This window comes from Budorcas taxicolor, chromosome 18 (assembly GCF_023091745.1).
Source record: "Budorcas taxicolor isolate Tak-1 chromosome 18, Takin1.1, whole genome shotgun sequence".
NCBI classification, from domain to species: Eukaryota; Metazoa; Chordata; class Mammalia; order Artiodactyla; family Bovidae; genus Budorcas; species Budorcas taxicolor.
Genome location: NC_068927.1, coordinates 27,728,453 through 27,745,425, shown reverse-complemented (window position 1 = coordinate 27,745,425; position 16,973 = coordinate 27,728,453). Strand labels below are relative to the sequence as shown.

At 43.8% G+C, this 16,973-nt stretch overlaps 1 protein-coding gene across 1 annotated transcript in view; it reads right to left on the bottom strand.

Moving 5' to 3' along the window:
• CCDC113 (coiled-coil domain containing 113) overlaps positions 1–16,757 on the bottom strand; it is a 31,493-nt gene extending 14,736 nt beyond the window's left edge. Inside the window, exons 1-6 of the mRNA XM_052656578.1 lie at positions 16,657–16,757; positions 12,480–12,606; positions 11,217–11,378; positions 6,005–6,160; positions 5,144–5,224; positions 1,780–1,935 (exon numbers count right to left, since the gene is read on the bottom strand). Of these exons, the coding sequence (XP_052512538.1) occupies positions 1,780–1,935; positions 5,144–5,224; positions 6,005–6,160; positions 11,217–11,378; positions 12,480–12,606; positions 16,657–16,757 (783 nt within the window). The remainder of the gene's footprint in view (positions 1–1,779; positions 1,936–5,143; positions 5,225–6,004; positions 6,161–11,216; positions 11,379–12,479; positions 12,607–16,656) is intronic.
• Between the last annotated feature and the right edge of the window lie 216 nt (positions 16,758–16,973).

Genomic DNA, 16,973 nt, shown 5'->3' with positions numbered 1-16,973 from the left:
TCACCATCAATCTGCACTACGCGTTCTGGAGCTCAAGACCTGGGCCTGGCTGTCGTATTAATATTTTATAGACAGTAGCTCCACTCCAAAGCCCTGACTTTTCCCCGCAAGACCAGACTGGCCCTGGGCCACTTAGTTGATTCCTCAGGATCAGATCAAGGTCCAGTGTGATGTAACCACATACCTCACAGCTCTCCAGCTGGACACAAGAATTTCAGAATGTGAGCACGACCTTGCCTACACACATTTTGCCAGCGGAAGGCAGTGGGTAAGGCGGGACACACACGGGACTAGGAGCCCCAGCTCCGTCACAGCATGTGGCTTGAATCCAGCAATTGCTCTCCCTCTTTCAGCCTCGGGTTTTTCATTTGTAAAAGGAAAACATTGAACAAACATAAGCCTAATATAAACACATTCGAATTCATGGTTTTAAATGACACTGTGTGGGCCAAATGAAGTTTGCTTGTCAGCTGCCCAAGTCCGTGGCTGCTGTTGCCACCAAGGCACGAGGCCAAGGGTCAGCAACCTTGTTCTGTAAAAGGTTAGATGGGAAATATTTCAGGCTTTGCAGGCCAAGAGGCAAAACTGATACTGTACAATTATATTAACAAGAGAAAAATACAAACTGCCACAATTGTTTTATTGATAAAATTCAAAATGAAATAATCGAGTATAATATTTTGGGATATCGGTCTACAAATGAGAGGAATGAAATTTCTAGGGGAGAAATGAATTTTACTTAATTGGGTATCAAAGAGAGTGTTCTCTATCAAAATCAGTTGCAAATGTTCTTCTGTAAAAACCACCCTTGTCTCCTAGGCCAGTGGGCAGGATAGATGGGCCACTGTATCAGACAGTTGCCAGCAGAATGACCAGACCACCTGGTCTGCCAGGAACAGGCCATGCTCATGCCCATAGTCCCTGCTTAATTATCAATATTGCCTCTTTCTCGCCAAAGACTGTTCTGTGTAGATAAGGAATTATTTAGCAGTTTTTTTTTTTTTAATTTATAGCTAAGATGATTTCCTTTGCAGAGTTTTAAGCAGGGAAGTACTTATTGTTGTTTGGTTGCTCAGTCGTGTCAACTCTCTTACGATTCCAGGGATTGTAGCCCACCAGGCTCCTCTGTCCATGGGATTTCCCAGGCAAGAATACTGGAGTGGTTTGCCATTTCCTTCTCCAGGGCATCTTCCCCGTTAAGACAGGGATCAAGCCCAAGTCTTCTGCATTGTCTTTACCACTGAGCCACCAGGGAAGCCCCAGGGAGGTGCTTATTACAGACTAAATTAAATAGAGCCCTAATTGTGGCTGGTTCTTAAAACTCACAGTGCATAAAAATCAGCTGGGGAGTTAAAAAAATGTATAGCTCTCACCTCCTAATTCAATTGGTTGGGGTTGAGCTAGTGTGTCTATCTTAAAAAAAAAAAAAAAAAGGCTCCTCAACTGGTTTTTACACATAGTCAAGGTTATAGAGACGTTTGGGGGATTTTAGGAGATATGGCCAGAGAAGGCAATGGCAACCCACTCCAGTACTCTTGCCTGGAAAATCCCATGGATGGAGGACCCTGGTAGGCTGCAGTCCATGGGGTCGCAAAGAGTCGGACACGACTGAAGCGACGTAGCAGCAGCAACAGCAGGAGATATGGCTTTGTTGGGAGAAATCAGAGAGCAACAGGGGAGCGTAGGATGCCTAGGCTCTCGGTGAAGCCACAGTGATGTCCCAGAACCTTGCTGTGGCTCGGAAAACCCCAGGCACCGGGGCATGAGCTTGGACCTTACTTTGTACGCGTTAAGGATCTGCAGGGTGTTTCCAGATGCCAGCTTCATCTGGATCAGCTCTTGATTCCTTGCTTCAATCGTCTCTAAAAACTGAGCATTCTCAATCTTCAGCTGCTGGAAGTCAACGTCGTGGAGGGCCTCGCCTACCTCTTCCTTCTACAGCTCAGAAAGAAGAGTAACACAAGCCAGAAAGACAAAAACAAACATACATTAATGCGTAAGTGTGAAATCTAAAAAGAATGATAAGAGGAACCTATGTGCAGGGCAGGAATAGAGGTGCAGATGCAGAGAATGGGCTCTTGGACCCAGTGGGGGAAGGGCTAGGTGGGATGAACTGGGAGCCTGGGAGCGACATGTACATGCTGCTGCTGCTGCTGCTGCTAAGTCGCTTCAGTCGTGTCCAACTCTGTGCGACCCCAGAGACGGCAGCCCACCATGTATATGCTACCGTATGGAAAACAGATGGCCAGTGGGAACCTGCAGTATAGCAAGGCAGCTCAGCTCAGTGCTCCGTGATGACCCAGAGGGGTGGGATGCAGTGAGAGGGCCTGGAGGGGTGTATGTACACGTATAGCTGATTCACTTCATTGTACAGCAGAAACTAACTCAGCTTTGTAAAGCAATTATATGCCAGTTAAAAAAAATAATAAAGAATAGAACATGGCCGAAAAAGAAATGATGTGAGGTTGTGACTTCTGTATCGCCATACATTTAACTTCAGGTGAGCTTTTGGAAGTCAGTCATCATTCAGTCATTCTACAAACTTGGATTGGGGATCTGCTTGGTGCCAGGCATGGCCTTAGGCCCTAGGGATAGAGATCTGAGTAAATACAACACTCCCATACTCAATGACAGTTCACAGGCAGGTCACAGCATGGTGTCGTGGGACACACAGGGGCAGCATGCAAACAGAAGCCCCTCCAGGCAGGCCAGGAGAGTATGGAAGGCGGGGTCAGGGGAGGCTTCCCCGAGGAGGTGGTGCCTAAACAGGGCTGTGAAGGAAGAGGCCATTAAAGGTTGTTTTTAACCTGGAAAACTCAGAATAAGCAGCTCATAAATGCCTTTCCTTTGATCACATGACGTTTCTGCACTCGGGGTATATTAGTGCATTGGGTTTCCTCCCTAGCCCTCACCCCACTTACCTGTCCCACCAGCTCTACGGCATCTCACGTCTGTGGTCACAAAAGCCAACCTCGGGACTGCTCCCCACACCCACTCGCTATTCAAGCTGTATATCTCCTAAAAGACATCTTCTTCCCTTCCCCCCGAATAACACAACAATTTCCCTAAGCCCTACCTTGACCTATCCTCCAGCTCAAACTGTTCCCATCTTCCACACCAGAAGGCAACCCATGCCTCCACTCAGTCTCTGGATTTTGTGGCTCCTGGTTGCGGCTTCTGTGGTCTCCGTCTAGCAGTTACGCATCTACGCCTTTTCTCACCATCACCTCTCCCTGTGAGGCTGTGAGGACAGGACCCCGTCAGTGTCATCTCTGGGTAGCAATGGCTTTCAGGTTCAAGGTCAGCCATCTGCTTCCCCTCTCATGCTTCTGGATGCCTGAGCTTGCATGAAGCCCAGAGAACCAGGAACTCGGTATCAGGAGGCACGTTCTTGAAAACGTGCTGGGGCCATGTTCTTTCTTCCACTGAACTCAACTCTCCTTCGCTGACATCTCCACCCCGGCTCCAGCCTGGGGACCCTCCCAAGCGGCGTGGTCCTTTCCCACAGCAGCCAGAGGACTTGGAGGCAGCAGCTACAGCCCTCGTGGGCCCCTGCTCCTCGGCCCCATGAGTCCCAGGTCCCCTGATGTGTTCTCGGTTCCCTCTCCTACGTGGACTCTAGTTTGCAGATTCCTTCAAGCGTGGAGCTCTCCATGAGACACGGTGCTCCAGGTGGGGTTACTCAGAACATCAGAACAGAGGGCAGAGAGACCACCCCTTTGTGGGGGGGCATTGTGGAGTGCAGCCTAGGCCACAGCATGGCCCCCAACTGAACTGACTGTATCAGCTGCTCCACGACCAAGCCACCCAGGACCTGTGCAGGTATTTGGGGGGAATCAAAGTGAAGGATCTCACATTTGTCCTTAGTTACCTCATGTGTTAAAGTTGCCCCCAACCTGTTGAGCCTTTGGGATCCCAAGTCAATCAATCCACAGGCCCCAGATATTAATTTTCCTGCCCGACTCTGTGTCACTGTCAGCGGCCACCTCTGATGCACACGCCATTAGTAACTGCATTTGGGTTAATGACAGAAATACTGAGCTCAGAGAGGAGGGAACCATGTAGCCACATTCCAGAGGCCTTGTGCCATGTCTGCCTTTAATCAGGAGCCTTTTGGATCAGCTGCTCGAAGACTTGGCAAAGCATACTCCGAACTGTGCCACCCAGGCCACACTCCCCAAAAGGGTCAACAAGTATGTCATGAGGGGTGTTTTATATATGGTTTTCTTTCTTTATTTTTGGCTGTGCTGGGGCTTTGCTGTTGTGGGGGCTTTTCTCGAGTTGAGGCGAGCAGGGGCTACTCTCTAGTTGCAGTTGGCGGCTTCTCATTGCAGCAGCTTCTCTTATTGTGGAGCATAGGCTCCCACACAGCCTTCAGTGGTTGTGGCACCTGGGCTCAGCAGTTGTGGCTCCCGGTCTCTAGAGCACAGGCTCAGTAGTTGTGAGTTAGTTGTTCTGCGGCATACGGAATCTTAGTCACTGGACTGGGGATCAACCTGTGTCTCTTGCATTGGCAGGTGGATTCTTTACCACTGAGCCACCAGGGAAGCCCCATGAAGGTCTTTTAAATTCAAGCCAGCTCCATTACAGATTTATCAGCATAGAAACTGTATTAGTTTCCTCTTGCTCCCGTAAAAAATGACTACAAATGCAGAGGTTTAAAACAATAGAAGTGTATCCTCTTACAGCTCATGAGGTCAGAAGTCCGAAACAGTTCTTCGCAAAAACCAAGGAGTTGGCAGGGTGGCATTCCTTCTGGAGGCTCTAGAGTTGAATCTGTTTCCTTGCCATTACCAGCTTCTACAGGCAGTCTGCATCCTTCATTCATGATCCCTTCCTTCGCTTTGATCTCTGCTTCTATTCCCACATCTTCTCTGTCTCACCCTCCTGCCTCCCTCTCCTAAGGACTCTTGTGATTACGTTGGACCCACTCAGATACTCCAAGATATTCTCCCCATCTCAACATTCTTGATTTCATCACACCCGCATAATCTTTATGCCACGTAAAGTAACATAGTCACAGACTCCAGGATTTAGGACATGGACATCTTTGGAATTTGGAGACATGGACATTTTGGGGAGGATGCTGTTCTACCCACTACAGTAACCTTAAAAAAAAAGAAAGACAGACAAATCCACATACCTGCCTCAATTGTAAAAGCAACTTCTTCCTCTGGACTTTGAGCGAAACATTTTTCAAACGTAATTTATCTTTCATGTTATCCTAAAAAATAAAAGCACATTTTAATCCATTGTCCTCCTTCTTCCCTATCAGCAGGTCTGCGACTGCAGAATTAAACTTTGAGCCCTAACATGCAGTCACTTATTTTTAACTCTTTGACGTCTACTCAAGCTGGTGTTGCTACGATACCCTTGCTCGTGAGCAAACAGCAGAGGAAACTGGGTCTGCTCCATACAAATTTTCTATTACTTTTAAATTCAAGATAACTTGAGTATATTGTTGGATATAGGGGCCTTTCCTGACAAAATGATCTTATGATTCCTTGATCTATTACCCTCTTGGTAATTTACATAATTTTTTATTACATATAACATGTTAGGGTTAGTACCACTACCTATCTGCAGGATCCAAAGCTTGATAGGCTACAAAATCTTTGAAAGTAAAGGAACATTTTGTCTCATTCTTACACTAATGGAACTCAAAGAAATTGAGGTTTACTTGTTCTACACTACGTAGTCACCTGACTAAACAGGCTCACACTTTTCTCAACAAGACAGCAGGTCTTGAAACAAACGAGAAAATTAAAAGGAAGAAGCTGATCTGAGATAACTATGAATATCCATTCTGCCCGTTTGATTTTGGCTTTGATAAACTTGCATTTTAAGACACACACGCTTTGCGGGACACAAAAAATGTTCATATGTGGGCAATAGTTATGGTGGACCAAATGGACTGGGGCAGCCTCACGTGGACCACTTCTGTGTCATCGTTCTACGAAAGTATTCCCCTCTCTAAGCTCTAACCAACCACGTGTCAACTCACTCTCCGACGATTCATGTCCTCAATGTACTTCATCACTTTCTGAGTGGCCAAAATACTCCCTTTCTTCTTGGATATGGTCTTTAGAATATCTTTTTCAAACTCATGCACTTCTCTCTGGACTTCGGTCCATCGAATCTCAGCTTCCTCGATGATGGCCTGGGGGAGTCAGTGCAAAGAGAGGACAGTTTGCAAAACTTCTCAAGGAGACATGCATCTAAGGAAACCTAAGGTCTCAGGCCTATTTGGGTCCCAATGCCTGACGCTTCTTCTTAGTCTTAGAAAGATATCCTGAAGATACAAATGGGACCATATGAACCTTGTTATTAAAAAGCATGCCTCAAAAAAGTTACAGTATCTATATATATAAGGAGAAGAACAAACAAAAAAGGGCCTCGAGTGTCTCCAGAAATATGAATTTCCATATCTGAAATGTTATTTATCATTAAAATTATAACACTAATATCTATCATATATCACCATATCATATATATATGTATATCATATATCATATATATACCATATCATATATATATTACACATATATAATATCTGGGAGGTTATATGCCAAAACAATAACCACAGCTGTATCTGGAAAGATGGACTAGGAAGGAAGCAGAGAAGTACTCTTACTATATACTTTTATAATTTGAAAAAAAAAGTTATAATGAATCTATGTATTGATACAAAAAGACACTATTAAGTGAAAAATACAGTTCACAAAATAATATGATGTCTTTTTATAAAGACATTCATATATACATAGGAAATCTAAACTCTAGGAGACAAATACAGGAACCAACAGTAATTACCTCTAGGTGGATGTTTTCAAATATTTCTCTTTTAGCTTACCTGCATGTTTAAATTTTGCTACAACAGAGATTATCTTTAAATTTAAAAATGCAAACACGCATATATTATTTTAAGAATAAAATGAGTAGCCACAGAGCAAATCATCTTTGATCAGGCTCTTTCACTGGGCACCAAGGAACAAAAGCATCTTCCTTTGCTGGCCAGCATCTGGCCATAGGCTCCTCCCTCCCCATAAACTTCACAGGCCAGAACATCTGTCCACCTTAAATGCTACTTTCTATACATTACTGGAATGCAAAAGTAGGAAGTCAAGAGATATCTGGAGTAACAGGCAAATTTGGCCTTGGAGTACTAAATGAAGCAGGGCAAAGGCTAACGAGTTTTGCCAAGAGAACGCACTGGTCATAGCAAACACCCTCTTCCAACAACACAAGAGAAGACTCTACACATGCACATCGCCAGATGGTCAATACTGAAATCAGAGTGATTATAGTCTTTGCAGCCAAAGATGGAGAAGCTCTATACAGTCAGCAAAAATAAGACCGGGAGCTGACTGTGGCTCAGATTAGGAACTCCTTATTGCCAAATTCAGACTGAAATTGAAGAAATCAGGGAAAACCACTAAACCATTCAGGTATGACCTAAATCAAATCTCTTACGACTATACAGTAGAAGTGACTAGATTCAAGGAATTAGATCTGATAGACAGGGTGCCTGAAGAACCATGGATGAGGTTCGTGACATTGTACAGGAGACAGGGAGCAAGACCATCCCCAAGAAAAAGAAATGCAAAAAGGCAAAGTGGTTGTCTGAAGAGGCATTACAAATAGCTGAGAAAAGAACAGAAGCAAAAGGCAAAGGAGAAAAGGAAAGATAAACCCATTTGAATGCAGAGTTCCAAAGAATAGCAAGGAGAGATAAGAAAGTCTCCCTCAGTGATCAATGCAAAGAAACAGAGGAAAACAATAGAATGGGAAAAACTAGGGATCTCTTCAAAAGAATTAGAGATACCAAGGGAATATTTCATGCAAAGATGGGCACGATAAAGGACAGAAATGGTATGGACCTAACAGAAGCAGAAGATATTAAGAAGAGGTGGCAAGAATACACAGAAGAACTGTACAAATCAGATCTTCATGACCCAGATAATCACGATGGTGTGATCACTTACCTAGAGCCAGACATCCTTGAATGTGAAGTCAAGTGGGCCTTAGGAGGCATCACTACAAACAAAGCTAGTGGAGGTGATGAAATTCCAGTTGAGCTATTTCAAATCCTGAAAGGTGATGCTATGAAAGTGCTGCACTCCATATGCCAGCAAATTTGGAAAACTCAGCAGTGGTCACAAGACTGGAAAAAGTCAGTTTTCATTCCAATCCCAAAGAAAGGCAATGCCAAAGAATGCTCAAACTACTGCATAATTGCTCTCATCTCACACACTAGCAAAGTAATGCTCAAAATTCTTTAAGCCAGGCTTCAACGGGACATGAACCATGAACTTCCAGATGTTCAAGGTGGATTTAGAAAAGGCAGAGCAACCAGAGATCAAGTCGCCAATATCTGCTGGATCATTGAAAAAGCAAGAGAGTTCCAGAAAAACATCTACTTCTGCTTTAATGACTATGCCAAAGACTTTGACTATGTGGATCACAATAAACTGGAAAATTCTGAAAGAGATGGGAATACCAGACCACCTGACTTGCCTCCTGAGAAATCTGTATGCAGGTGAGGAAGCAACAGTTAGAACTGGACATGGAACAACAGACTGGTTCCAAATTGGGAAAGGAATATACCAAGGCTGTATATTGTCACCCTGCTTATTTAACTTATATGCATAGCACATCATGAGAAATGCTGGATTGGTTGAAGCACAAGCTAGAATCAAGATTGCCAGGAGAAATATCAATAATCTCAGATATGCAGATGACACCTTCCTTAGGGCAAAGCGAAGAAGAACTATAGAGTCTCTTGATGAAAGTGAAAAAGAGGAGAGTGAAAAAGTTGGCTTAAAACTCAACATTCAGGAAACAAAGATCATGGCATCTGGTCCCATCACCTCATGGAAAATAGATGGGGAAACAGTGGAAATAGTGAGAGACTTTATTTCGGGGGGCTCCAAAATCAGTGCACATGCTTATTGCAGCCATGAAATTAAAAGATGCTTACTCCTTAGAAGAAAAGTTATGACCAACCTAGACAGCATATAAAAAGCAGAGATATTACTTTGCCCACAAAGGTCCATCTAGTCAAAGCTATGGTCTTTCCAGTAGTCATGTATGGATGTAAGAGTTGGACTATAAAGAAAGCTGAGCACTGAAGAATTGATGCTTTTGAACTGTGGTGTTGGAGAAGACTTTTGAGAGTTCTTTGGACAGCAAGGAGATCCAACCTGTCAATCCTAAAGGAAATCAGTCCTGAATACTCATTGGAAGAACTGATGTTGAAGCTGAAACTCCAATACTTTGGCCACCTGATGCACAGAACTGACTCACTGGAAAAGACCCTGATGCTGGGAAAGATTGAAGGTGAGAGGAGAAGGGGATGACATAGGATGAGATGGTTGGATGGCATCACTGACACAATGGAGATGAGTTTGAGTAAGCTCCGGGAGTTGGTGATGGACAGGGAGACCTGGTGTGCTGCAGTTAGGGTCGCAGAGTTAGACATGACTGAGCAACTGAAATGAATTGATACATCACTCTCCTGCTCAGTTATCCTCACTGGGGTCCTGCTTTCTAAGACATCAGAGAGAAACCCCTCTGCCTACTCAACCTGATTTCCTAATACAGCCCCCAAAGCACCTTCTCCTCTAACCTCCACCAACCTCCTCAGGGTTATGAACTTGCTGTGAACATTCCCACCTCCACTTCCTTGTTCATGTCATTCACCTTACTTAGGGGGCCCTTGTTTTCCTATTCCTTCAACAGCAGCCGCCATTCTTCACATGTCAAGTGCTATGTCCAGCCCTACCGCCCCAACATGTCTTCTCTGACCACTCTAACCCACACCGTGATGTTTAATCACACAGTTCAGCATGTGAGGACAATGCTACCACATCCTGAGCTCCTTTAACATGTTAGAATTCAATGCAGCGTGTTGGGAAAAAGAAAGAAGGAGAGCGGGGGAAGGGCAGGAGAGGTTTACGCCGTAGAGATGGTTCTATCAATGGGGACATGAGTTCACTATCTGTCCCTTTCAAGGAAATGAATATGATGCCTCCATTAGAAGTGGAAAAAATTTAGAAATAGAACAGAAACATCTATTTTTTCATACAAGATGGCTATGAAATGCAAGCCAGCAACTTCATCCTATTGGCAATCAAATGAACAGTGATATTTCTTCCTGTTGGAAAACTGACCACCTTGGTCTCCCATATGACGTGAACCATCGTCATGGATGCAGCCCATGGAGAGTGACGAGGGATTTTTCACTCGACTCACTGACTTAAACCTCAAGCCCCATATATCATTAAGGAATTATTCTGAATTTTTAAGAGCATTTATGGTTGGATGGCATCACTGACTCAATGGACATGAGTTTGGGTAAACTCCGGGAGTTGGTGATGGACAAGGAGGCCTGGCGTGCTGTGGTTCATGGGGTCGCAAAGAGTCGGACACAACTGAGCAACTGAACTGAACTGAACTGATGGTTATTGATTACGGGTTTTTTTTAAAGAATCCACATCTTAGAAACATATATTGAAATATTTACAGATAAACAGTATCTGTAAGATCCCCTTCATAAAATAGCCCAGTGGCCAGTTACGAGGGGGAAGTTGGTAGGGATACGGAGGGAACAAGAGCAGCCACATGTTGGTGACTGCTATGTGCAGGCACTGAATGCATGAGGGTTCACTGCGCTAGCTTCTCTACATTTGTGTATTTTGAAATTTTTCATTGAAAGAGTTTAAAAATTTTTTAATTTTATTTATTTATTTTTAGTTGTGCTGGGTCTTTGTTGCTACATGAGAGCTCTCCCTAGTTGCAGCAAGCAGAGGCTTCTCTCTAGTTGCAGTACACAGGCTTCTTAATGGGGTGGCTTCTCTTGTTGTGGAGCCCAGGCTCTGGAGCCCTAGGGCTTCCATAGTTGTGGGGCTTCGGTAGTTGTAGTTGCAGGGGCTTAGCTGCCCCATGGCCCACAGAATCTTCCCAGACTAGGCATCGAACCTGTGTCCCCTGCACTGGAATGCAGATTCTTAACACTGGAATACCAGGGAAGACCAAAAAGTTTAAAATTTGATATCCTCTCAAGCAAGTGGTAAGTTCCTTAAAGGTAGGTCCTCAGTTTATTTTATCCGAGTGTATTTCTCTCAAAGCACCAACAATCATATGAGCGTAATAAAGATGCTTCTTGCTGAGGCAGAAGCGGGGAGCCAGGGAGGACGGCCCACTGGAAGGCCTACCTCGTGATGCTGTAGGTCGCGCTCAGCATTCGCTCTCATGTGCCTGATCTCATCCTTTGTGTCTTCCAGCTCCTTTTGCACAAGTTCCAATTTTTGGTCCACACTGAGGCCCATCACACGTTCCATGCCCATGCGGGACTTGGATTTACGCCTGCTTCGTAACTGTAACACAAGCAGTACAAAGCCATTGTCAAGTAGGAAGTGGTAAGAAAGCAACCGAAGGTGGGTATCAAAAGGACCACTCGAACATGCTAGAAATCACTCTGAATGATGGCCAGAGCAAACCAACTCCATGATAAATGATGCTGGACAGTGGGCCCGAGGTGATGTTTATTTCACAAGTCAACCTAAGGTACTGCACAAAATATTTCAAAGGTCTATGCTTGACAATGAACTGAAAATAAGTAAGGGGAAGTGTCTTGAGTGTGGGGAAACCCTGAACTAAAGTAAATTGCTACAGACTAGCAATCAAATCAGTGTCAGGGAAAGCCTGGAGCTCAGCGCTTCCTGAGCTAGATATAAAAGAGAAAATGCACTGGGGGCCAAGGTTTTCATCAAAAAACAGACAAAAACGTTGGATTTCCTAGGCATTGACATGGTCGGATGACATTGTCAACTCAATGGACGAGTTTGAGCAAACTCTGGGCGATAGTGAAGGACAGGGAAGCCTGGCGTGCTGCAGTCCATGGGGTCGCAAAGAGTAGAACATGGCTAATCGACTGAACAGCAACAACAGGGCAATGAAGCCCAAGGTCAAAAGCAGGTGACCCAGGAAGTGTGTGGACCTGAAGATGGCATTGTTTGATCCTCAAAAGATAGACCCCCCACTCCGTACTTTTTTTCGAGTCAGCTTCCCTTTTTAATTTTAAATGGGGTATACTTGCTTTATAATGTTGTATTATAGTTGTAATAGTTTCTGCTGTACAATGAAGTGAATCAGTTATGTGTATACATATATCCCCTCCCTCTTGGGCTTCCCTCTCACCCTTTCTACCCCACCCCTCTAGTTCACCACAGAGCACTGAGCTGAGCTCCGGGTGCTATACAGCAGATTCCTGCTAGCAATCTATTTTACACATGGTAGTATATATATGTCAATCCTAATCTAAAGAGAAATCTTGGAGGGAAAAGAACCAAAGTTAGAACAGGGAGACAGTCATATGCCACTTGGCCAAGAAAGGCACAGCAAAGGCAGATAACAAATGTTACTTGCCTCTAAAGGGGCAAAGAGCTTTAGAGAATTCTTAGATCTCTCTTGCATACCTGTGCAATTTCTGCTCCTGCTATTTTGATTTCTGATAATCGTGGAGGTCGCTGGTCTCTGGACTCCAGTTTACTGTAATATTTTTCAAACATCTCTGTCTCAGTTTTGAGAGCAGAGTTTCCATAGCTGCAAAACAGAGAGTGCCCTTGAAAAAGTTCCACCAACTGGAGTTTAAATCCCAAGTACCTAGTATTTAACACTTACTAGCTTTGTATGACCTTGTAAGATACTTAACCTTTTGGTGCCTCTCTTTCCTCATCTGTAAAATGGGAATAATAATAGCAACTATCTTTGAGAGTTGTGATAAGGAAAGCAAAGACTCTGGGACAGTGCCTGGCACACAGTGAATGCTATTTACATACTCTCTATATTTTTTTAATATACATCTAATGAGCCATAAAGTTCAGAGCACTAGTATTACAGGCATACATTGGGGATATAATGGATTCAGTTTCAAACAACTGCAATCAAGTAAATAGTGCAATAAAGTGAGTCGCATAATTTTTTGTTTTTTTGGTGCATTAAAATTATGTTTATATTATACTGTAGTCTACTAAGTGTGCATGCCATTATGTCTAAAAAAGTACATACTTTAATTAACAATGCTTTATTGCTAAAAATAAAAAATAAAAACGGTAACCATCATCTGAGCCTTCAGCAGGTCATAATCTTTGCAATAGTAGCATCAAAAAATCAGTGACCACAAATCACCATAACAAATATAATAATATAAAGAAAAAGCTTGAAATATTTCAAAAATCATGGAAATGTGACAGAGACACAAAATGAGCAACGCTGTTGGGAAAAAAAGCATCAATATGCTTGCTCAATGCAGAGTTGCCACAAACCTTTGTTTTGTAAAAAACACAATGTCTGTAAGGTACAATAAAGCAAAACGCAATAAAATGAGATATGCCTATATACTGAAAATTGGTACAAGTTTCATCTTCAAATATCTTCTAACCCATCTGTGAAATTCCTTCTGAATTAATACTGAATATTTTATTTTTAAATTTTACTTTTGGCCGCACTGGGTCTTTGTTGCTGCAAACAGGCTCTCTCTAGTTGCAGCAAGGGGCTTCCCTCCAGTTGTGGTGCATGGGCTTCTGACTACCATGGCTTCTCTCGTTGCAAAGCACAGGCTCTAGGTGCACAGACTACAGTAGTTGTGGCTTTCGGGCTCTTGAGCACAGGCTCAGTAGTTGTGGCGCACAGGTTTAATTGCTCCGTGGCATGCAGAATCTTCCCAGACCAGGGATCAAAACTGTGTCCCCTGCATTGGCAGGCATACTCTTAACCACTGGACCACCAGGCAAGTCCAATACATAATTCTTGAAGTTACACACATCCACAATCTTCAGAGGTTTCCTTTGGTTTATATTTCTCAGTTCTTTTATTTCCAGCCACCCAGTGGATGAAGTATTATTCTCTAGAAGTCTATTATAAAAGGTAGGAACGCTTTGAACAGATGGTTTTTAAACATTAGAGATGACAAAGCTAGTTTATCCTGTATATCCCAAGACTGTGTGTGACCCTTTCAACTTCTCTAACATACCTGTATGTTACATGAGTGTACAGGGCTTCCCTGATGGCTCAGCTGGTAAAGAATTTGCCTGCAATGTGGGAGACCTGGATTCGATCCCTGGATTGGGAAGATGCCCTGGAGAAGGAAAAGCCTACCCACTCCAGTATTCTGGCCTGGAGAATCCCATGGACTATATAGTCCATGGCGTCGCAGAGTCAGACACAACTGAGCAACTTTCACTTTCACGATGGTAAAGAACCCATCAATGGTAAAGAACCCATATGCCAGTGCAGGAAATGTAAGTTCAGTTCCTGGGTGGGGAAGATCCTCTGGGGAAGGAAATGGCAACTCCCTCTAGTAGTCTTCCCTGAGAAATTCTCTATGGACTGTAGGGTGGCAAAGGGTCGGACACGACTGAAGCAACTTAGTATGCACTCATGGGCTATAGCCCGCCAGGTTCCTTCTGTTCCATGGGGTCACAAAAGAAGCCGGACACAACTTATAGACTGAACAGCAACAGTATAATACACACATATGTATGTAAGTGTATATATAAGAGAGAGAACAGCTTTGATATTTTCATATGGTATTGAGCTGAACATCTGTTTACTGTGCTGAAAATCCTGTTTGGCTGAATTTTAATATTAGTGGGAAAGACTCAACAGAAAAGCCTGATAGATCAAAGCATCTTTCTTTTTCAGCATATGCATGTTCCCAGTGTAGGCTATGGAATTGCACCAAAGTCTTTCTTTAATTAATTTTTTATTGGAATATAGTTGATTTACAAAGTTGTGGTAATTTCTGCTTACAGCAAACTCAGTTATACATATACATATATCCATTCTTTTTCATTCTATTCCCATATAGGTCATTACAGAGCCTTGAATAGATTTCTCTGTGCTATATAGTAGGTTCTTATTAGTTATGTAGTTTCTATATAATAGTGCGATCTGTGTCTTAATTTTAGCTCTACCACTGATTAGCTGTGTGACTGTAAGAAAGTGACTTAACCTCTGTGTCTGTTTCCTCACCATCTTACTAGGGTTATTTTGTTATTTTATTAGTTCATATGTGCAAAATACTTGGCACATAATAAGCACTCAAGATTGTAGCTATTTTAGTAATAACACCTCAATTCTGACCTAAACTATTTATAAACATTTTGCAGTAACAGCTATTCAGCTGCCAGGCCAGGATGTTCTATGCGAAACCAGTAAGTTGTACAACTAACCTCAATTATCTCGTAGAATCTTGATATCCAATTTACTCGCTATCAGTTCAGTTCAGTTCAGTCACTCAGTCGTGTCCGACTCTTTGCGACCCCATGAATTACAGCACGCCAGATCTCCCTGTCCATCACCAACTCCCAGAGTTCACTCAGACTCACGTCCATGGAGTCAGTGATGCCATCCAGCCATGTCATCCTCTGTCGTCCCTTTCTCCTCCTGTCCCCAATCCCTCCCAGCATCAGAGTCTTTTCCAATGAGTCAACTCTTCACATGAGGTGGCCAAAGTACTGAATCATTCCGAAGTACTAGCATCATTCCTTCCAAAGAACACCCAGGACTGACCTCCTTCAGAATGGACTGGTTGGATCTCTTGCAGTCCAAGGGACTCTCAAGAGTCTTCTCCAACACCACAGTTCAAAAGCATCAATCCTTCGGTGCTCAGCTTTCTTCACAGTCCAACTCTCACATCCATACATGACTACTGGAGAAACCATAGCCTTGACTAGACGGACCTTAGTCGGCAAAGTAATGTCTCTGCTTTTGAATATGCTATCTAGGTTGGTCATAACTTTTCTTCCAAGGAGTAAGTGTCTTTTAATTTCATGGCTGCAATCATCATCTGCAGTGATTTTGGAGCCCCCCAAAATAAAGTCTGACACTGTTTCCACTGTTTCCCATCTATTTCCCATGAAGTGATGGGACCAGATGCCATGATCTTCGTTTTCTGAATGTTGAGCTTGAAGCCAGCTTTTTCACTCTCCTCTTTCATTTTCATCAAGAGGCTTTTTAGTTCCTCTTCACTTTCTGCCATAAGGGTGGTGTCATCTGCATATCTGAGGTTATTGATATTTCTCCTGGCAATCTTGATTCCAGCTTGTGCTTCTTCCAGCCAAGCGTTTCTCAGTAGATATTAAAACAGACTGGTAAAAATATAGACAATTGGGCTAGTCCTTCTTTGCTGTTCACTTCTATGCTTATACTCTGGTTTAGGTATATTGCTTTATAATAAAAGTATCTCAATAGCCTCCCTTCTATCTGCTTCCACCTTAATTTTATTATAGAATCTTAGCATTGGAAAAGGACTTAGAGGTTACCTGCTCCAAGCTGTCATTGCACAACAGAGAAGTGGCCAAGCACACAGCATGGTACCAGACAGACCCACTAGGCTGAAGCTCTAGCTTCACCAATTACCCTCGAGGCTTCGCATCTTTGTCTCCACCAGTGGCTTGTTAGTGCCCTGAAGGTGGAGATAGGAGAATAAAGAGCAAAGGTAGGCGCCTTTACCACTTTTTTTTTAGGGGGGGGGGTGCTGGTCTCAGTTTCCTCAGCGTTCAGCGTGGACCTGGAGTATCTCCATGCTGGACCAACCTCGGAGCCCACACACTGAGTAGGGACCACCCTCAGAATCCGGCCGGTGGGTACCTGAGCTCTTCCACCAGCCCACACAACTGGAAAACAGGCAGATCGCTCTCTTCCTGGCCCGGTGTCTCCGAGGCAGAAGTCTCAGAGTCGTCGTCCGTCATCACTGCCGAAGCTACTCTGGTCAATACCGAGTTGTGGCCAAGAGCGCCGGGAACCAGCGACCGCTTCACTCAGGCTGCGACCAAGTAGTGCGTTGCCAGGGCGACCCGACGCGGTAGTGGAGGGGCGGGGCTTCCGGAGACCCAGTCCAGCGCTTCGGCCAGCCCAGCGCAGACCAAAGCGAGATCGCTGTCCTTGGACTAGATACCTAGGTGCAT